Raw genomic sequence first — 23,937 nt, forward strand, 5'->3', positions numbered from 1 at the left:
TAAATAATTATTTTTCTGTGTGAATCTGCATTTAATGATTTAAATGGTTTATTTGATAATATACAGTCAATCAAATCACAGACAAGAACTCCATAATTGTATCAATCTGCTTGTAAAGAATAATCTAATCTTCGAAATTTGTTTTAAATGTTCCTGGCTGTTGTTAAAGAATAGCCAGGAACGTGGACGTTGGTTCTATTTATTAATTAACATAATATTGCACATGAACATGCACAAGAATTTTATACACTGCCACAGCCATATAATACCAATTATATAATTGATTGTATAATAGAACTGTGTCGTTTGTAATATTTTTAAATGCAGCAGTGTTCATTTCTTGATAATAATTTTTGTGAAATAGGCAGCTGGTTTGGCATTTTAACGCGTCATTGATTTTCTTTTTTATTACTGTGTGTTGGATAGGTATTTTTTAACTAAAAAAATACTTCGGACTTGTTTGGGAAGAAGGTTAAGACGCACGGTTAAGCCCGAAAGCTTTTAGTTCTAGATCTAATCATAGAATTAGTACTAATATTAATTCATAAAAAATAGTTATTCTGAAAAATTGTAAACGATTGATAGTTTCAAAACTAACTTTCAGTATTCACTGTTGAATATCCGTAGACACCACCCTGTATATTAGCCGTTTTATTGAAAATGCGCAAATATGCGCAATTTATTTTTTTGGGAACGGAAAGTGTAGGCTTGAAACTACATAAAAAAACAAATTTCAACCTGGCTTAAATTAAAGTTTAACATTGCAAATAAAATCTGTTTATGAACAGTGTTGAGAAAAACATAAATAAATCCAGCATTCAAGAAGCTGTTACAGTGTTACATAAGCAACACATACAGTATAAAATTATAGTGAAATTTCATAACGATACAACTTTTAATATGTTTACAATCGTTTCTCAATATTAATCAAATGCTTTTGGAAATTGATATGCAAAATAAGTGTTAACTTTACATGTCATTTTTATTTAGAGTTGAAGTTAATAAAAAATGGTTATTGCGGAGTAGCGAGTATTACGATAAAACCTAACGATCCCCATTTGCCAAAATATTAAAAAAGAAAATTAGTAAAATCATGTTATGGCCGGTAATTTCAAACTTGCTAACACTGCGCCGTTACTATGACATGATCTACAGGACGAGCCCTTTCGAAAAAGGTATCAGAGAATTAACCAAAAAGTTATACTTATGGATATGATTTTGCTTTTCAAGGAACCACTTGGCGCCATGTATGACTGGAAACAGGTTCGCGTTTTGTTGCACTTTTCTAATTACCCATATGATTTTGCGACAGTATACGCATTCTGATTTCTTAATCATTCCTGATATTATGTTAATTAGTTTTCAATTTATGGGACTCTAAAGTTAGAGAATTTTTTTATATATTTTATTGTTTTTCGCGGAATTAAGGTGTTCCCGCCCAAATCTACGCCGCCAAAACTATGTAAGGCTTTACTCTACGAGATCTTTCTAATGAGCTATTAATCATTAAAATCGATACACAAATAAAAAAGTTTTTTGATGGATGGAATTTATGGGTAACTTCACACGAGTGTTTTATTGAATTTATTCCATAATCTTGTCGCACACTGTATGTAAACAGAACCGATGTTTTTGTATGATTTGTTAATTAACTTTAAGATTATTTAATTGGATAATTTTTCAATAATAAAGCAATAAAATAAATTTATCGTTTACACAACAAAAAATAAATACAAATATAATTTATATCCTTTAATTAAGTAAACATCACCATTTGACAACGCGTTTTTACAAAGAATAATCTGTTTCAAATCAAAGTTTCAAAAAAATGCTTCGGGCACATAAACAAGTTCGGATGTTATTAAAAGATACAATAATTGAGGTGTTCTCGATACCAAAACATTAATTGACCATAATATACATTACCATATCGTACCAAGTGCCACTTGAGATTCAGTTTTTATTAAGGCAATCTTTATTAAACACCATTCTTAAAAGTTAATTAACTCTATGTGTAATTTCCTGAATAGATATTATCTCTAAACTAATCAGTAATTACGTTTTGGACTTTTGAATTATCTAGATATAATAGCAAATTACACCATGTCATAAAAGTATCACGTTCTTATTCTTTTCTGAGATTGTTGGTAAATTTAATATTTTAATTATATGTATACACGTGTAGAGGTAAATGCTTAAATTGAACTTTAAGACCTTTTATAACTTTAATGTAATATAAAATAGTTGTTTTTGAAGGAATTTATTTTTATTTATTCAAGATATACATACGTCAAGTATAAAATGGAATAGAGCCATTTATTAATTACTAAAATCAAATGGTGCGGAAGTAGACATACATCCTATCTATTAGAGAATATTCTATTATGATGAAACACACATAATCTGTATGCGAACCCATATCTGATAATAGGCAAAATCCGATGAAAATCAGATGACCTAGAGACAACGACATTTGTAAGGGAACATGATTGATGAGAGACAGCGGTTACGGTTACAGGTTATTGCAATCGTAAATTGTTATTAAATTCACCAAGTTAATCAAGTAAATCAATTAAATGCCTAGGTAGGTGGAAATCAATCATCGAGTAGTTTCATAATTAATTGCATTGTGGAGACAATGTAGTTTCTGATTTATCGAATATCTTATTAACTTTCTGTGGAAATTGTTGATTGGTCAACAATATCACAGCATTGCATGACAAAACGGTCATGCAATGCTGTGATACCATAGTAATGTTACAAATTAACAAAAATATTTCGATTAAAGGAAAACAAATAGTACTAGCCATATCGTAGCAGCACAACTATGAAAAAATACAATATTAACCTGGGGAAAAGTTTGGAGAGCGGATAAGAAAGAGTTGAACGAAATATCTATGATTAATGTGTTCAAATGCATTATCAGAAAAAAACTGGTTATTTTCGAGATGAAATCGAGTAGATAATATTACGCACATCCAGAATAGTGAACCAAATAAAAAGGTTCTGCAGGAATCAGCGCAAAAGTGCCTCATAGTAGTAGAGACAACGCTTAATGGACGTTCGCCTGCATATATGTCGGAGATATCTTTGTCGCTTTAACGTCGGTAAACCTGAGAATTTTTATAATTTTCTAACGCCTTAAAGATCCTAAATCCTGAAAAATATGTGTTTAAACATAGATAGATAGAAACATAGAAGATATGACCTAGAGCCTTCATCCGAAAGAAATCAGGTCTACTCAAGCGGAAGGGGAGATTTATTGGAACAGTCCACTTCTGCAACAAGCTATGGCGAGAACGACAGAAGCCCAAGTATCAACGAAATCGTAACTCCATTGGAATTACTTTATTTACGTTATTTATAATTACAAAGAAACTCTGACTCAAGCAACCTCGTTCTCTTCAAACTGTCTTGGAAAAACGACTCGATAGTATTTGGCACCTACTTGGGTTCGTAGTAGGATAGGAAATAGCCAAGGACAATTTATACTGTGATATCTCTACACCCAATACAAAGCTTTGGAATTAGAACATATCAATTGACCAGATTGGACCTATACCTATATATTAAAAGGAAGCAAACATTATCTAACATTCGTGAATTCGATTTTCAAGTTGAAAAAAGTAGTGCAAAAAAGATAGAAGCATCAACATAATAATGTCTTCATCGCCAGGCCGATTTCTTCTTTTCGGTAAACCGTTGCGATGAGTTAGGGTAATCTATATCATTCATAACTTTTCAAGAAATTCAACTACATGGAACCAAAAATTTTTGCACAACAGATTACTATTCAACCGCCAACAATTTTATTATGCCATTTTATATTAGAGATTTTCATTAAGTTCTACACATAATGAGTTGAATATTGGCGTAGGGCGAATCTGTTGAAGTTCCTGATGAGTTTCTAATGACTTGAGAAGGAACAGGAACGAAAGGTATTCAGGGGACATCGTCTTTAATGACCTGGCTACAAAATTTATTCCCATGTCTGATACGCCAGTGAAGTACACATTCCACATCTTTGGAAACAAAATACTCGGTCCATACATCTTCATATAAGGAAAATATATAAGGAAAAATAGGTTAAAAACACTAACAGGAGATCTCTGTAGCTCACATATGGTATCGTAAATCTAACACAATTCAGGGAAACACTGCGCGAAGAATGTATAAGACGTGGAAATAATAAATTGCATTGGTCGCGTCCAAAGATACTTCCCAGAAAAAAAACAGCTCGTGTGCATAAAAGGATGACGATTCGCCCTAGTAAGAAGACAGGCTAGGAACAAAACATAAAAAGTATATGATAATGAGTAAGTTTTAAAGAGTGGAAAATATATAAATTATCAGAAATGTACCAAGGCAGGGATAAAAAATTTAAGTTTGTGAATTACGTTTAAATGATAAAACTAAGTCAAGAAAACCAGTACATGTCTTGTACTCATTTATGCGACAATCTAAATATATCAGTGTCGTGACTTGCAAAATATCATGCAAATCTCATACTTCATAAACCTTCGAAATGAATTCTCTACTTGACATACATATTTTATAATATCGATGTTGTCTTTATTTTTTTCATTTTAAATACGGACCATATAGTACATTATAGAAATTGAGATGCAATAGAAACACTTTATCGCAAAGAAAACGTTTAAAAGTTGTGTTCAAAATAATCCTGCTGTTATATTATTTTTTTATTTTCTCAAACGTTACCTACCTCAACCCACACATCTGTTTAAGAAAACAAGTTCATACAATTTGAGACTTTAGTTATGCACAACTGTCCTCGGATACATAGATTAGCCTAAAGGGATAATACACAATGTTTGAGAATTTAGATTGAAAGTCTGAGTCTGATGATCAGGTTCTTACAATCTAAATTAGAGAGTACATTGATCGAGAGTATATGTATGAGTCTATTGTAAGCATAAAAGTTTCATTACGAAATTCTGGTAATTTGAAACTGAGAGTTTTGAGGGGGATAATTTCTAACACTCAAGCCTTTGACAATATAGAAAAACCAATACTATAACCTTCCTGCCATCAACTGATTTAATGATATTAGCAACGACGTCTGACGTTTATGAGAGATGAATGGATAAGTGGGATGATTCAGCTGATGACGGGACATACTTAGTCCATTTAATGTATATTTAGGAAGGTTTCGACTAAGGGAGACGAACGGGATGTCTATGTGTGGGGTGACTGATGACACCCATTTTGCAAGAGTGCCCACATGGGAGGAGAATGGAGAGGAAAGAGAAGGTAAAGGAGGCTACCGAAATGAACAAGGTCAGTTTCCACTGCATTGGAAATATTGATTTGTCAATACATATGTATGTCGACAATATGGTAAATACGAAGCAAAGTTTCCGAGCCAACAATATTAATTGACTAACTTCATCAGATCCAACTAAATCACTTTTAATAGCGTCTATCAGAAATTTCTTATTCTGCCGCAAGAAACAAAATGAGCCTTAAATACCTGCGACAAGATTATTATCCAAATTATTCCTGATTACACTTGTTCTTTCGTTGTACAATGCCAAACGACCTAAAATTTTCCCGTAGTGTTGTGATATTGCCAATTAATAACCAAGAAAAATCCTCCAACTGGGATTCGAGTTGTTTCACGAACTCTAAATATTTTTCTTCTAAAAGTGCAAATTTGACGATCGTTTACATAATAGGGATTGTTGTGATATAATCAATAAAGTTCGATCAAGGAAAAGAAGATTCAGAACACGTCAGCATGAGACACCGCAAAGAAGTTTTTGATAGAATGATACAATAAAGTTATTACGGACACATAAGACGCAGTCTAAATGATATCAGCAATACCAGAAAAGCCATAACGGAACAGTCTAAAAAGGGTCCTAATATAATTTTAATTAATGCAATCGTTGGTTGTTCTGAAAAAACCCAAAATGATTATCATAAATTAAATATCTTTAATAAATCTTTAAAATTTGTGGATCAGAGTCCTGCAAGTCTATAAAGTTAATACTCTAAGGCCCACTTTTACCATCCTCCTGATAAACTATCTGAGGGATAGTTACCACGGTTACGGCGGTTTTAAACGCTCCATTGACTAATAGCTGGATTTATCTATTGGATAAATTTATCAAGAGCTGGTAACAGAGCTGGTAAATTGAAACAACTTGTGTAGGTTTATAAGGCCAAAATTCTTTTTGGTAAAGAGGATACAAGTTTTTTGCAGTCTTCGGAACTTATAGCGTTCCACTCTAGGCGCAAGCGATCCCTTAGCGCTTCTTTTGAATGAATAGTGTGACGCCTAATAAACCCCATAAATGCTGTCTAAATGAGGTTTAGGTTCGGAGATGGGGCAGGCCAGTCCAGGAGCTCTATATTATTTTCTCGAAACCAAGTCATTGTGCAGATAGCTTTGTGGCATGTAGCGTTATCTTGTTGAAACTTAACATTGTGCAAATAGCTTGTGTCCAAGCTTGTGTCGCCAAAAAGTGACGTAAAAGAGGGCGCTAATGCTGATTCCAAGACATTTTTAGGGTGCTTAATACTTTTGGCCAAGACTGTATAACTGCATATAACTTTTGTTTAATTGCGCAGATTCAAAATACGAAATTTGCATTGGTCCAACATAAGATATCTGCGTAAATCATTAAGCAGCCATAATGACCCATAATTTTTCTAGTAAGGCCTTTTGCATTGCAGATAAGTAGTCCATTACAGATAGTCATATTCAGATAAGAAGTAGATGTTTAATTTAAATTAACTTGGAAAGAAGTTCTGTGATGGGATTGGAAATCAGTTTAGAGATTTAATTTATATCAAGTCTTCCTCCTTTCTAATTTCCGTGTCTTCCCATATTAAAAATGAACACATCCTGCGGGAAGCGACTAAAGTCGTTTTGCGGGGATTTCACATCTTGAACGGGAAGCGACTAAAGTTGTTTTTCACGGATTATTTATGTCCGCTACACGATAACATTTTGGCGGCAAAGTACCCGCGCAAAATGTGTTAATGTCATCGTTTTTGCTAAAATCCTTCGTGATTTTAATTCAATTCCTATCATAACATAAAATGGCTCGTGACTTCCTGACTTCAGTGGAATAAGGTTCTCCCTATTAAAATCCTTCGCAGAATTACTTCAATTATTCAGATGCTGTATGTATTTTATGAAATCTTATGATAACACCAAATTTGTCTGCTCCTTAACACATTCACAAAATACATCATGTATGTGGTTAATGTCGTTACAGCATAGTGGGTAATTGGGGTATCAAAGGATATTATATACCGAATCATTCAGTATGTGTGAGACTCAACTTTTTAAGATTGAGTCTGTGAATAATTTTAGGAAATCACGTATATTCCCTATTTAAAAATCTATATATATTTTAATAACACCGCTTGTACTTATTATCAATATATAATTTCAAATTATTTACTAAGATTGTATAACAAACATTTATAAATCTGCAAATCGTCTAATTTAAAAACGTTTACCATTTGTTACCAATTTAAGTAACAAGTCCACCTTAATTTCTTTTCTGATTTTTTCATGTAATGTTAATACTGAATTTTATATCGTGAAATCATTTGGCTCTGAAGCTATAAAACGAAAAGTAACTTTATTGTGATATTATCTGCATAACTTATGTTTTTATTATTTCTGGTTTTCATTTTAGCATTAATCGAAGAAGGTTACCACAGTACCAACCCATACCATAATTCCATCCATGCTACTGACGTCACTCAGGCAATGCACTGTTTTCTACAGGAAGAGAAGGTTTGTGTTACTTACAGCTTTATTCGTTCAGTTTGTTTTTCCGGCGATGAAAAAATATGAAAAGAACGTGATTTTGCTTTGTATATCGGCGTGTAATAAAAAAAATCTAGGTCGCTTGCGAGTGATGCCACGAAATCGGGTGTATATCAAATAATTTAAAGAAAACATAACAAAGATAAGTAAGCGGAGATTTTTTTTCAACCTTGGCATAGTTTTTAAGTTCGGAAACTTTTTTTTCGATATGAACAAATAAGTGAATTAACTTTGTTTTATTTGTAGATACGAAAACATGTGACGCCACTGGAGGTTATGGCTTCGCTTTTGGGGGCTGTAGCTCATGACCTCGAACATCCAGGGGTTAATCAACATTTTCTTATTTCAACTTCGAATCATCTTGCCATATTATATGAGGTACGATCAAACAATATTTTCAATTTTCTTTTCTCCTTTAGATGGGCGTATTTTTATTGGTTTTAAATTGTCGATCCCACACAATCGATTACTTCGCAATTTTTTACTTTCACGTTCCGTATAGGTTTCGATAAAATAGTTAAGGAGCGGCAGCAGTAAAAAGAGATTGGACTTTCGCAATTTATGGAGAGTCTCTGTAAAGCTCTTCCTTAACTGTTTTAATCTAAAGAACTGAATTGAACATCGTGATTGATCCGGGAAATTTGAACAAAACCGTAACGGTCAATTAACCTTGTCGGCATTCCTACTCAATGGTTCAGAATCTCCCTCCGGAGTAACAAATGATTTCCGCGATTGCTTTGATTTACATTAAAAGGCACTTTTTGCCGTCAGCCGAATTCCCAGTAGTAGCGAGTTTCTGCGAGAGCACAAAAGGCGGTTATTGGGCCGCTTTTGGACTGATTGATGACCTGACAAGTGTCTCCTCGGAGATTAAAGTGCACACTCCTTAACGAAAGCCTTTATGCTCGACGAATACGATGAATCTTTGAATCTTAAAACGACAGTTTCGCAATCCTACGTCGCCTTGAATAAATCTGATTTGATATTTCTATTAGCGGGCACTGTGATAGAATCATTTCTGGAACTGAAAGACGTTTATTCTTGTACGTTGATGTTTTTTTAAATCTATCTCATATTGGTCAAGGATATCATGGGTTCTATTTTTTTCTCGCGCTGATTAAATACGTTGTTTTTAACGTCAGCACGCGTTGACCCAAAAGGAAATACCTAGAACTTATTTCCATACGAGAATTTAATTCTTGTGATTTAAATAACAAACACCTTTTCTTTTCTAGAATATGTCTGTATTAGAAAATCATCATTGGAGGTCAGCTGTTGGGTGTCTTCTAGAAAGTGGAGTAGCTGATCAACTTCTCCCATTCAGAGGTGAACTTGAATATCAAATTCGCGATCTCATCTTAGCCACTGATATTAACAGACAACAAGAGTTCTTGACCAAATTTAAAGTATAAACATATGGTTTATTAATTGTTAATTTCTAAATTAATTAATATTTTTTATTTTTAGAACCACTTAGATGAAAACACATTAGATTTAAGTAGAAAAGAAGATCGACACTTTATACTCCAGATAGCTCTCAAATGCGCTGATATCTCGAATCCAACAAGGCCGTGGGACATTTCGCATAAATGGAGCCTGAAAGTTTGCGATGAATTTTTTAGGCAGGGCGAATTCGAACGGCAGCTCAATCTCCCGGTGACTTCCATTTGTGATCGGCAGCAAACTTCCATCGCGAAGATCCAGGCAGGATTCTTCCGTTTCGTCGTCACTCCTCTTTTTTCTGAGTGGCACCGATTTCTCAAAAGTCACCTTTCAACCCACATGATCGATCTTCTAGAATCTAACAAAAAGAAGTGGGAAGCTCAAGAAGCCGCCGAATTAGCGGAGAAAACTTGTGTTGTTATTGAAACTGTTGAACCCGAAACCGCTGTTAGCGATGAAGAGGAACGAGATGAAAGCAAAAGATCGTCTGGTACACCAAGTATTATAGAATTTATCAGACCCCCTTCGGTGTAAGTATTAATATTAATCAGTTCATTATCAATTCATTATGTATATGTGCATATGGCTTATTGCGGTTTGCATTTCTCTTGTGTAAATATAGATATCAAATATTTTAATTGGAGTTGATAAAATTATGATTAATATCGATTGTGATTTATATTCTGCTAATAAAAATGATTTTTTTGTAGTAATAAAGAATCTAGAAGAAAATCATTGGCGGTGCCAACGTTAGAAAGTGCTTTAGGAGTACGACGACATTCAGTACCGGTAAATATGGAACAACCACCACTGCCCAGAACGATCTATAGGAGAGAAAGTCTACCAATAGGTCGAAGTGCATCGGCACAATCTGGAAAGTCTGGTAATAGTCCAGTAAGAACGGAATCTCGAGTGTCTAGCGGTTTGCGCGAAGAAGACGAATTGATGAAATACAGCTCCCAATTATCCTTGCTATCAAATAGCAGTGGAGGTCTTCATCATTCGTCTCACTCTATGACCGAAAACGATCCAGAACGGCCGCTTAGCGCAGAAAACCTTTTACCAGAACCTAGTATAGCATCCATGACAAGCAGCGCGGCTGCTAGTAAGCTCACATGCGTTTTACAAGGGCTCTCCGGTCCTATTAAAGCTCTCACTAGACAGCAAACTTTCCCACCCCCAAATCCTTATATTCGAACTCGGTATATGTCTGCTACTGTGGAAATGTCAACGTGTGCAGAATCAGTTCGAGAAGGTAAATTTCTATCCAATATAAAACTTGCAATTATATTAAATTATTTATTTTGTATAGAGAGCAAATCAAGTTCTTCGAATATTTCTGATGAAAACATATCAAATCTTCCACAATACACAATTCCGTCAATAGCAGTGTTAAGTCCAAATAACGGTAGACCTTCGGAAATACTAGATGTACCAATGAATCAAAAACCATCGGCGTCTGGAAAGCGCGAACCGGATACCGTTGAAAAAGAGAAAGCGAGTAAAATACCAAAAATATCCGATATCGGCCAACGATACGAAAAGGAAAACGTCGATCCACGTCGAAATGGCACCGTAACTTCGTTGTCGAAACGAAGAGGTTCGGCACCTGTTGCTCAAACGCGTACTGACGAGAATATACCCCCTGCTGGCGGGGGGCTGTACTTGACAGATCCCCAAACGTTAAGGCGCGGCTCAGTACCTGTAGAAATTACTTCCCACAGACGTAAGTAAACTTTATTATTATTGTAACTTTAGCCCTCCAAAAGTTTAGGGAAAATGTAGGTCCTTGATGAACCTTAACATTGCCTCAAGGTCTTGTTCCCTTTTGTCGGTAGGTGTCAAAAGAACTTTACCGAAAATTTTGTTTTTGTCTCTGGCTCGCCGTTGCAAAGTCGACAAGTTTGATCCTCAGTTTGTCCAATGTGAAAGAGGTGGTATTTTAGGGGCGCATGGCCGGTCAGGTAACCTGAGAGCGTCTTTAGATTTGCTGAGACATAAAACCTTGTTGATTTTGTTTTGTCTGTGACCTGGAAGTTCTTTCCAGCGTAAGGCTACCTTTGAAGCCTCGCAACTGTTGATTATTTGTTTTAGGTGGCTTTTTTGTAGTCCACAACCGAGTTGGGGTCCAATGATGGGCGTATTCGCTGCCTCTCTGGCCAGCATGTCCGCCTTCTCGTTGCCCTCAATGTTGCTGTGACCTGGAATTCACCATAGAGTAACATCATTGCCTCTAACGAGTTCTCCCAGGTTGCTGGTACACTCTCTGATCAGTGCGGGGTCACACGTGTAGGCCTGAATTGCCTTTAGAGCGGCCTGACTGTCTGTGAAAATGTTTATGAATGCACTTTTCTGTCCCTTTTGTAGGTTCAAAACAGAGCAGAAGTTTATAGCAAGTACTTCTGCTTGAAAAATGGTTATATTAGGTGCAATTTAATGCGGCTATTTGGTCCACTGATGCCCATCCCTACTCCGGATCCAACTGTCTTTAAAGCATCCATGTACCAGGCAAGGGCTCTTCTTTTTAGTTGAGACTCACCCTTCGTCCAATCATCCCTGGTTCTAAATATGACCTTATCCGGTTGGTCGAAATCATATTCTGTCGGTATAAAGTCCGTGTTAATTTCTATCAAGTGATTTAGACATGGGTCCTGTTTTCAGTGATAACGCACTTAAAGCTGCTTCCTTTTGTATGTAAAAATGGAGTGGGGTGAGACCAAGTAGGGCTTCAGGAGCAGCCGTTGGACAAGATCTCTTTGCACCCGTTATATTAAGACATGCTAACTGCTGGATTTGTGCCAGCTGTTGTTAGCCACCAAACCAGTGAGGCTTAGACGACCATGGGTCTGATTATTGCTACGTAGGTCCAATGAGCCATTCGTGGTTTGAGACTCCAGATCCTTCCTAGGAGCCTGCGGCAGATCTGGTTAGCCATAATGGCCTTTTTCCTCACCTTGTCTAAGTGGGAATTCCACTTTAATTTACTGTCTAGTATTACCCCTAGGTATTTAACTTCTGTTTTGAGGTTAATAGTTTTGCTTTCAATGGTGAGTGCTCTGAATTGTAGCTTCCTTCTTCAAGTGAAAGAGAATATTTCGATTTTGTTTGGATTGATGCTGAGCCCATTGCTTCTGCACCAAGTGCTGGTAAGTACCAGCGCTTTCTGCATTAGTTGAGTTACGATTGTGTCATATTTACCTCGTATTGTGATTATCAGGTCATCAGCATACCCCTGAATCTTGAATCCATTTTTTGTTAAGTAAAGTTTACTAAAGATTTATAATAATAATATCCTAATGAAATATTTTTGTTATAAGGTTTTGAAGATGATGGAAATTGTGATGATCATATAAGCAATATCGAACAATCCAATAATAATCCCTGGCAATGTCAAGAACGGAGAGGTTCAGCGCCGACCGATTTACCGCCGTTAGCAATGGAGCGTAGAGATCAATTGACCCGACATACTAGTCTTAATGGCAAAGCAGGGCGTCGGAAGAAGCATCTCCGAAGGCGCAGCTCGGGCGGGCCCGAAACCGTTTGCCTTCCCGAAGCGGCTTCAGACTCGTGGACGAGACTTCTGCTGCGCCGCAATGAGAATCCCGATATGCTGCTGGCTCGGCGACGAGGATCACTGCCTATTGAAGTGTTGACCGTTGGACATTCTGGCAAATGTAAGCAAATTTTTTGTTCTTGTTGGGTTATATTTTTTATTAAGCTTTCAATGGGATGTTGCTTTGAGAAAACGTAACAACTAAGTAGTGTTTTGTTATATTTTTACATTGTCATTTAACCTACTTCGCTTTTGTTTATACAACTAAAACTCAAACTTAACACACCCCAGTGAACAAAAACGAAGTTTACAACACTATATCCGAGCAACTGTAGTGTGGTCCCGATTCAGCTTTCTCCCAATCTCTCGAAATGAGAGACGCCTCTTTCACACCGATAATTCAGACCCTATCAAAGTAATTGATATGGGCAAAATTTCGACGACGTCGCACTGGGGGCATTACAAGGTGTCTACTTGGGAGTTTGACAATCAAATAAACTGACATTTTGTGGGGCAAATTCATTAATTGCTAGGAAAAAAATATTGAAAGTTGGAGATAACAAAGGTACAGCAAACATAACAGTTGAGATTTTTCGGCGGAAACTTTCATCGTTTCTTAGTTGATAATAAAGCATTTTACCGAAGTTTCAAAATTGTAGTTTGAATTTTAGTGGTTGGTGGATTTCATATGAAAGTGAGCATATTTCAGTAGATAAATAACAGTATAGTGACTAAAATCATTAAGAATAGTCATAAAATATTTCTTGCCAACCCATGTTGTTGGTTCAATTGGTCCGACTACGTCCGTGTGTAGCATTTCTAAAATTCTTGTTACTCCTGTTCTCTGATTTTTAAACGGTAATCTCGTCTGTTTAGCTTTCAGACACACCTTACAAAATGTTTCACTTATCAAGTCTTTCTTGCTTATGTTTATTCCCGTAACCATGTTCTGGCTGATTAATTTCTTTAAACTGTTAGTATTAATATGTCCCATTTTCTGGTGAAACTCTTTTAATTATGTCATAGGATGAGTTGTTAGTAAACTTTCTTTATATTCTCCTGCACTATTTATGTTTATCGTATAGAGACCATTTGTATTTTTATTTCCTGTCATTACTACTTTAAAATTCTTTGGTATACGTTATTCTCCGTTATTTCCATTTTTATTTCTTCTGTAAGAAAAAGCTGTTTTTGTTTCCGTTTCTTTATTTCTAAAGTAACAATCCTTTGCAGCGTGATTCTTGCATATTCCACATTTGTCTTTTTGTTCTTCTTTCCACTATTTTCCCTGCAGTTTCTTGCAATATGGCCTTTTTTGTTGCACTTGAAGCACACTATTTCTTCATTTATTTCCTTCTTTTTATCTTCTGTAATTTTACAAAATGTTCCGATATGTCCTGGTTTTTTACAATTGAAGCAAGTTTTTTCTACCGATGTAAATCTGATCTAAACTGGTTCATTATTTAGTTTACTTTGTAATAATTCTTCTTCTTTTATTAATCTTGATATCAAGTTTGTTAAAGTTCTTTCATTTATAGATGTAGACTCCCATGCGGTTTTGAAGAATCTGTAATTATTTGGTAAGGTTGGTATAACCTTTGACATCAACATGTCATCATCAATTTTTTGATTTAAAGCATTGCAACGAACAGCTACATTTTCTAATTTTCCAATGTTTATCATCATATAATTTTCCTTTTCGTACGTAAAATTAAAAAACTCCTGTAGAAGATTACACTTTTACATCTCATTATCCCTTTGATAAATACTAGTCATTTTCTTGTAGGTACATCTCCGATGATGTATTACAGTTTATAATATGCATTATGCCCGGAATACACGAGCCTAGTTTTGTAAGCTAGGATAGCAAGCTAGTGCTAGTAAGCTAACAAACTAGTGCATCTGTCTTCGTGTATACAAAACTAGCTTTATTCCAGGCTGGTAAGCTAGTGTCTAAAGCCATTATAGTTTAATAACTTGCCGTTCTATTTTTAAAGCTAGTAAGCTTTCCCCACCACCGATTTCGCTGTCCTGGCTTGGGTTTAGCTTCGTGTGGCCGGGGAATACCGTCAATCGTCTGAAATGGTACTGGCTTGGCTGGCTTAAAATTACTGGTATCATGTAAACAGCACTAGCATCTTCCAAGCGAGGGCAGCAAGCCAGGACAGTTATCTAGCTTGCTATCCTAGCTTACAAAACTAAGCTCGTGTATTCCGACATTAAAATTTTCTTCTCAATGGTGGTGGTTATTATACTTTGTACTTTTGCATCTTTTCTTTTTTATTCATTTTTTCCTTCTGCTTTAGTCAATTGTGTCAAGGTCATGTGATTTAAGTAAACTTCTAACCTGGAAGTTCCATACCTAAAATGTTTCTCCATCCGCTAGTTTTTCAATTTGAGCAATTTCTTCCGATCTCGTTGCCATGTTTACTTGTTTATTTTTTCCTTTTTTTCTTTTGTAACCTCTTTTTCGTGTTTAGTCTCCCACTTTTTGTTAATGTGTCCCTTTTTTTAATAGTGTTTACTGTTTTTTTTTATATGTTTTTAGCCTACCTTGCATGTACTGGCATATTCTGGGCCCATAACCTGTTGGGTTATATATTTTTATTAAGCTTTCAATGAGATGTTGCTTTGACAGAACGTAACAAGTTACAATTAGTGGCGCTTTGTTATATTTTTACATTGTCATTTAACCTACAGTTAGTCATAAAAGTCTACATACACTAAGTAAATTCACTCCAGTTAAATAATACGTAATATTGAACATTTCGTTTTAAAAATATGGATTACTATCTGAATGTAGACAATTTTGAAACATCATTACTATTTTATCATAATACAAGGATTAGGAAAAAAATTTGAACTAAAATTAACAGCTCACAAAAGTCTACATACCTATACATGTATAAAACTTGAAGTTATTAAATTAATCATAGTCAAATACAAAAATTTTAATATTTTGTAGGTCCACCTTGCAAATGGAGAACTGCCTAGAGATTCTCTGTTACGCTGACTAGTATTTCAGCCCAAGCTTTGTCTAGCGCATCTTTTAACTATTGCTTATTTTTAACATTGTATTTACGAACCCTTCGTTCTACCTCATCCCAAATGTGTTCAATAGGGTTGAGATCGGGCGATTGGGGCGGTGAATGTAGAGTTGTTTTGGTACGTTATAAAGAATCCATTCCCGGACAACATGAGACCCGCCGATTTTCAAGCCCTACGCGCTCTGCTGATGTTTTCAAATTGCTTGGCAATATTTCCAAATAACGTCTATGGTCCCTCCACCATGTTTAACCACTTAAGTGTTTCATTTTTGTAAGAAAAGGTGTCTAAAAACTGTCACCTTATTTTATTTTATTTTATATTTCTTTAAGTCTTAAAAATTGGGCAGGAATCTGACATTATTCAACAAAAAATTTTAAAACAGTTGAATTTATTCAATAAGAAATTTGGGATGATATATTTTAAAATATTCAATGCACAATCCCACTTTACAACTTGGACAGTAGTATCTAGTCTCTTTTCGAACTTTTTTGCCGTTCTCCTTCCGTGAACAACATACTTTGCACTGTCTGGTTGGCTTATCCTTAATTGCCGTAGGTGGTATCGTTTCTAAAAAATGTCTACCAATTAAACGTATTGGAGATGGTGTTGTTGATGGACGTTTGGGTTTTTCTTCAACTTTTCCATATTTTTCAATAACTTTTTGAACGAGATCTAATAGAAATTCCAAATGAGATTTCAGACTTCCCTGTTTTGTATATACAGGTGTCTCGAAACTAAACGTCAAGCGGGCACCGGGTGAGAGGCCAATTGTTCTGGTAAAAATAAGAAAAAAATTCTATGTCTCTTAGTTAAGTGGTAATAGACATATTTTTGGAAATTGTTAAAAATCGTTCCCGTACATCATATCTTTAGGTACTACGGTCAGAAATGTTCGCAATTTAATAGTGATTTTTTTAACAATGTATTCCTCATGAACCATGCTACTATAGCAGTCACAAATCGAACAACAAAATCGTTAGTTTTGCAAGAAAAAGTATCAGTTTGATTGAATTAAGGTTGAAAGAATTTATGTCTATTAAGTTTGACACACGATTTCTAAACAAAGGACTAGTACAACACCCTTGGCAAGTTATTTTAAAAGATGGCCTGTTTGGTCAAGATTCCAAAATGGTAACACTTACCATTTTTCTTTTCCTAAAAAATATTATTGCTTGTTTTTCTGCCAAAAACGCGTTATTTAAAAAATTCTTACTTTCGTATGTTATTTGTATTTCCTCCAAAATTATTTAACAACTTTGTTAGAAGACGTGCCACTCAATATCTACAGAGAAATGTGGTTTCAACAAGATGGTTGCCCAGCTCATTATGCTTGTCCTGTACGGGATTGCATACAGAATACCCAGAAAGATGGATTGGGTAAAGATCTCGTGGTTCGATTACGTGGCCTCCTCATTCTCTGGGTCTAAATCCCCTTGATTTTCTTATTAGGATTGCATAAAAGAAACAGTGTATTAAAAACCGATTGAAAATCTTGCCGAACTGCGCCACAATATTTATAGAGCAGCAGAAGAAATAAATGCAAAGAGATTTGCACAACTAGTAAAAAGATCTTTTCTGTGACGATGCAGAGCTTGTATTAGTGCCGACGGCAAATAATTTGAGCATTTGCCTTAGTTTTAAGAAAATAATGCTATAAAATTAATAATAAATAAACTTGTTTGTTTAATCTAAATGTTATAAAATCTATATAACAAAAGAATTCCAAATTGTCTGATCAAGAAGGTGTTGAAACATTTTATAATATACTTCTTTCCCCGCTTTTTGATAATAGGATAATTTGTTAGATTAACTTTGTCAACACCGCTCATAGAATTATTGTAATCAATGATAAATCTTGCCTTCTTTCAACGTCTATCATGTCTGTATTGTGAATTGTTGATAAGAACGTCCTTTTGTCTTTCCATTTCCTTACACAGACTTTTCCTCTCTGGTATGCCATTATGTCTCCTTTTCTCAACTTTTTCTTTTGCAGATCTTTTGGCACATATTTTCTATTCAATTTCATAGTACCAAATATATCGGTTTTGAAATGTAAAAGAATGTCCGCAAGCGTCGGGGATGTATAAAAATTGTCGGTGGTGAGACAGTGTCCTAAATTCGAAATGGGTCCCATCAAAGACATGACAATTTGTATTCCCATTCCCTGGTCTTTATAATTATTATCAATTATTGCTCCCTTTCCTGTATAGATAATGACTAAATATATCCGGATTTCGATTCCCATAACATATAAGATTTGATGCCGAATCTGGCTTTTTTTAGAGGCATATACTGAATCCACCCCAATCTACCCTTATAGAGCATAAGACTCTCGTTGGGAGCAAATTTTTTGCTTCTATTTCTTGGTTTGCCTTCCGCCAAATTTTACCTCTACCATCCGATTTGAAAATATTACACTTACTTTCGTCAATAAATAGAACTGTTTTCCAAAATTCAAAGTCACTTGCAAAATATCTTTTAGCAAATTCAATCCTTTTCTGCCTGTTTTATTGAGAAATCAAAAGTTTTCTTCGTGGAACTCGTCCATTAAATCCATTAAATCTTAACACTCTACGTACAGTTTCTGGATGCACGACTTTATGGGTAGCTTGTTGAATTTCTTTTGCCAGTTGAGGAGCACATGTTCTGGGATTTTCTTTCGCCCGTTTTAAAATTATCCGGATATCACGTTGATTTAAAATTGTTGGGCTACCAATACGTGGTTTATTTAATACACTTCCATTTAAATTAAAAATTTTTATAATGGTTTGGATTGTTGCTCGACTTTTGCCAACAGTTTTAGCTAATTCGCCATATGATTTTCCCTCATTTCTTAAAATATAATATTCACTACTAAGTTAACTAGAAACTATAACACAAACTTTTTAAACATAAATATTAAGTAGAAATGTAAGCTCTGTTGTATCAAATGTGTAACTGTATGTTGACTTTTGTGAGATTTATCTGTCAATATTCAATTTTTTGCTCTGTCTATGGAGCACTTGATTTAGTTTTATTTTATGTGGTGTGCTCGCCAATAAAGAGAAGTAGTTTTAGATGTAATACAAAAATGAATTTAATGGTCTTTGTTGCGATATCGCTATTTTAGGTGGTGTGTGCAGATTTTTGTGACTAACTGTACTTCGCTTTTGTTTATACAACTAAAACTCAAACTTAACAGTTTTCAATTCAGATCTTAATATTTCGATATCTTTTTATTTTAGTGTTTTGACGTTTGCCTCTAATGCCGGTAGGGCTCTGGACATCCCCGTCCAACATGCAATAAGGACCAACACTCATTGACTGATACATCCACCTTCGGTAGTTAGCTCATAATTTATTAATCCATCGGATAAAGCCAAATAAATAATCATAAATGTAATAGCGGTTAATGCGGTCGACGAAAATATAATTAATAAAAATAAAGAAAAAAACTTTTTTGTGTTAACGTTATCCGTGTGTTTATGATATAGATAGACTTTCTTGATGAAAACATGAATTAGATAAATGTAGACTATAGCTATTTATTGTTTAGATTACGACTGCTAAGTATTTGTTGTGTGGCAATCCTTTTAGATTTTTTTTTGTTTGTTTTACGGTTCTGATGTACCGTTTGTCTAGTATTTTATAATACAATATGTATAAATTGTTTTATCAATTTCGAATTTGCTTTGTATTCATCAGTATTTTTTTGAAGAATTGCAATTTTTATTGATAATTTCTTTGTACTAAATTTTAATTTGCTGCTGGAATATGATTCACTGATTGTTGTTTAAAAAGGACTACATACATATTTATAAACCCTTGTAGTACGTTAATTCGAGATCACACCTAACTTGGTGGATGCAAAGTTTTCCTTTGCTAACACATAACGTCGTTCCAATATAAATCTAGTTCGTACTTAAAAAAAGTAAGAAATCAAAGATTAAAATTTAATCTAATTAGTCTAATTGGAAAATTTTGTGACTTCCATGTTATTTATTAAATGTATACCAAGCCCTGTGAGACATTACTCAATAATAACTGTTTAATGTGATTCATTTTATAATGTGCTGTATACTGCATGTATTGTCGTAGAAAGTTCAGATTTTACGGATGATTTCCAGCATCATATAAACGTAGACATTAAAAAATAACTGTCAAAAATAAATAAAATTTACGGTGTATAGAAGATAGTCGAAAAAGTCATGTATCAAAAAAAGTTAAATAATCAAACACATTTAAGGGTCGTTTTTACTATTTTCTTGTTGAAATAACCTGGTAGATTATTCCAGATTTTAACCATAAACAGTTTCTTAGTTTCACAAGGAGATAGTAAAAGTGACCCTAATAGAGTACACACTTACAGTAAAACGGACTACAGTGTATACAATAATTAATTAAAAACGATAAGTTTACAGATTAATTCGTGATTGTAATAATAATTAATAACCATCAACTGAACAGAAAAATTCGTAAACTTATCCGTTTTTTAGTAGAGCCGCCAGTTTTAGCTCTCGCATTAAAAATAAAGAATCAACCGACTCGATTCTATCATTCAAGATACATTTGTAGGACCACACAGTTGAACTAACAGGGTTTTATTACATGAAGAGAATTTTCAAAAGACTGCATAGAGAATGACATTAGGGAGAGGTATACAAACGGATGGGGTCCCTTTCATTGTCCCCTCTGTTACGCTTAAAATCTCAGTTCAACATGAGTACTCATCTTTGTGAAATGAAATGGTTAAATAAAGTTCATGTTTTTGAAGTGTTTTATATCTTTTCTTTCCTACTGTTTATTTGTCCTATTTATTAACTCATACCGAATTCTTTCAATAGTCAAAAAACGAGTGTTCCAGACTGGACGTCGTATTTTACTTACATAAAGTATTTAAATCACATACTTGATTTAAAACACGATTTTAATCAATGATTTAGTAATTTCACAGTAATTTGTTTGTATTAATCTTAAAACTATTAAAAGACGCTCTACTTCTTAGATTTCTAGCAGGACAGTAGAAAAATCAAACGCCACAAGAATGCATGTCGATATCCGTCGATACCGCTCGTTATTTAAGGGGACATTATTTGTAAAGTGATACTACATTGCCATATTATTGCGATATTTGAATAAAAATGAAATTAATAAGAAAGCTGATAAGATATGTCAACTTACTTGGATCCAAGATACAAAATGAACTTTTTTGATGCTGATTTAACTAACGAAGCAACTCTAAAAAGAGGATACTTTAATTAATACTTGGCGATATTTCCATAAGGATCGAATGAATTTGAATTCAAGAAATGAATTTTATAGCGAATTTTGAAAGTTATCGATGAAAATTGCAACATGAAAATTTGATCAAAACTTCAAATATTGTTTTCTCAAAAACTAAAAGTTATTTTTCAAAACGTGTTGGTTTATTGGAAAGAGCATTGTTAACATTTTGGGAAACTTTCATACTCATATTCCAAGAAATCGATTTTATACGAATTATTAAAATTTAATCGGCGAAAATTGCAAAATTCGATATAAATAATGTTGTATTCAATGAAAAAAGTCATATTGGGGTTGATCTTGATTATTATCTGCAGTATCCAACACCTAAAAGAGATACTAATTCCTGTAAATGGTGGAGTACTAAGTAATAGATTTTTAATATCCGGCTTTGGCCGTATCTATCCGGTATCCGGCCGGTTTTAAAAAATGACCGGATATCCGTTCCACCACTAATAAGCGCGCACTTGGACGAATCGGATGGACTCCCGGACACGTCGGAGAGACGGAACGAACCAAAATTATTATTTACATTATTTTAAATGGCATAAAGCACATTAATGCGCATCGGACGCATCGCTTGAACGGAATTCCGTTCAGGATTTTGAAAAGAGAACAATATCCGTGCATACGATACGTGCGGATGACGTCATAACATGACGCATTTTTCTCGATTTTTTATTAATTAATATCATAAAAACTAATTAACCAAAATTTGATTGCGAGGTGTCATTGGATTTTTATTTTTTAGCGGTATCAGAAAATGATATTCCAGTTATACCGGAAGTTGCCATCTGCTTTTTTTTTTAAACACCCGGTATATTTTTACATATTTGGAGTTGTCTATTTTCAAGGTTCATGAATAACTTTACTTTCTGCAATTTCATTCGGCCGTTCTCGAGTTATTCCATTTTATCTAAGAAAATCTGCTCTAGCAGACATTTGTTCAAAAAATCAGAGAACACGCGATTTTTGGGATATCAATTTAGGATTCAGACCATGCTTAAACAACATGATGGAGTATGTTTTGGTGCCAAGTACGGCTGTCTAGAACGTTTGGTCAGTTTACTATGGCACGTTAACTTTTCAAAATTTGAAAGTATCAACTTCATTTTTTTAATGGCGCCCCCCATATTTTAGTACTTAGTCGTCTTCGGTGTCTCATTTTACATCTTTTATATCCCATATATTCTATACCTAAACATTAATAGATTGGGAGATAATTAGGGTTTTTGAAAAATGCACACATATCACAAGGATATTTAGCCTAGTGTGCCATGAAAAACAAGCCTTTTCAATGAGTTCTTGTCAAAGACTCACTTGTTTACGTCACTTGACGCATGTGAGCTAATAATTTCGGTTAGGTGCCTTAATATTAATACCAAAAAAAGTTAAAATCGATGACAACAACGAAAATGATATTTACACAAATCAAGAAATTGTTAATTTATTTTTTATACATGGAAAGCTCGACAAAGTTCGTAGTATAATTCCCAGATCTTCTTTGGCAGCTCGAATTGAGGTGTTGGGAGTGTGCTCGAAATAAGCCAAGGTATTCATCACCTCTTCCGCTGCGTAATCTACTACATTTTTTGGTCAGTTTAATAAGTGATTAATTAGTCCAAAATGCAAAAAATGTGCTTCTATCCTTCTAAATTTACCTTTTGTCATCGGAGGTAAATGTAGATAGTTTTCATTAAACATTCTGCACAACGTAAATCAGAGTTTGACGTTTGTCAATAAGTCATCTAACATTTGTTTTCCATGGCATACTAGGTTAATATCAGTATGATATGTGCGCATTTTTAAAAAACCCTAATTATTTCCCAAACTATTAATGTTAGGTATAGGACATATAAGGTATAAAAGATGTAAAATGAGACGCCGAAGACGACTAACGGCCATTTAAAAAAATGAAGTTATGGTGTTTCCAAATTTCGAAAAGTTAACGTGCCATAGTAAAGTGACCAAGCGATCTAGATAGCCGTTCTCGGCATCAAAACACACTCCATCATGTTGCTTAAGCATGTTCTGCATCCTAAATTGATATCCCAAAAATCAAGTGTTTTCTGATCTTTTGAACAAATGTCTGCTAGAGCTTTTTTTTTTAAATCGAATAACTCGAGAACGGCCAAATCAAATTGCAAAAAGTAAAGTTATTATAAATAATAAACTAAACATAAAATAACTTCTAACTTGCTTTATTAAGAGTTGTAGTCGTACTAGTTTCGGGTTACCCCATCATCGGCGAGTCAATGAAATTATAAGAAAACCGGAGCAAAAATCATAGAAAAGTGATATTGTATTAAATCACTTTAAAATAATATTGTATTATTTTATTATATTGATATTGTATTATATTATAAAGTTTATTGTATTATGAATTATTGATATCTGATGGATATTCAAAATGAGGATGAATGTAAAATAACTAATGGTGTCGTCTTGATTGACCTTGTCGCCGATGATGGGGTAACCGGAAACTAGGAGGACTACAAAAGTTAATAAAGCAAGTTAGAAGTTATTTTATGGTTTTTATTTTGATCATTAATCTTGCAACATGGATATTTCTTTAGAACAATTTTTATGGCGCCCCTCTACCTTTCTTTTTCATATCATAATAAAATACGACGTATATTATACGTTGAAAATTTTGACGTAATCAATTCTTTTTATTAGTAATTACTAATTACTAATAAAAAGAACACTTTATACCTAGAAAAAAGTAGTCTAGTCCTGTTGAGGTAACAATGCATTCTTTTCAAACAAAAAACTTTTCTAAAATTAGAATATTACACACCATCATTTTATCAATTTTTTG

The 23,937-nt window shown here is 34.2% G+C and overlaps 1 protein-coding gene across 5 annotated transcripts in view; it reads left to right on the top strand.

The window, feature by feature from the left end:
• LOC111414277 (uncharacterized) overlaps window positions 1-20,609 on the top strand; it is a 347,116-nt gene extending 326,507 nt beyond the window's left edge. For 3 of the 5 annotated variants that reach the window (XM_071198115.1, XM_071198118.1, XM_071198117.1), the window contains 7 exons: window positions 7,677-7,777; window positions 8,057-8,188; window positions 9,046-9,216; window positions 9,278-9,783; window positions 9,964-10,979; window positions 12,571-12,927; window positions 19,079-20,609. In XM_071198115.1, coding sequence (XP_071054216.1) covers window positions 7,677-7,777; window positions 8,057-8,188; window positions 9,046-9,216; window positions 9,278-9,783; window positions 9,964-10,979; window positions 12,571-12,927; window positions 19,079-19,086 — 2,291 coding nt within the window. In that variant the 3' untranslated portion in view covers window positions 19,087-20,609. The remainder of the gene's footprint in view (window positions 1-7,676; window positions 7,778-8,056; window positions 8,189-9,045; window positions 9,217-9,277; window positions 9,784-9,963; window positions 10,980-12,570; window positions 12,928-19,078) is intronic. The other 2 variants (XM_071198111.1, XM_071198125.1) reach the window with 1 other exon arrangement.
• The last annotated feature ends 3,328 nt before the right edge of the window (window positions 20,610-23,937 follow it).

Source organism: Onthophagus taurus, chromosome 1, assembly GCF_036711975.1.
Source record: "Onthophagus taurus isolate NC chromosome 1, IU_Otau_3.0, whole genome shotgun sequence".
Classification (NCBI taxonomy): Eukaryota; Metazoa; Arthropoda; class Insecta; order Coleoptera; family Scarabaeidae; genus Onthophagus; species Onthophagus taurus.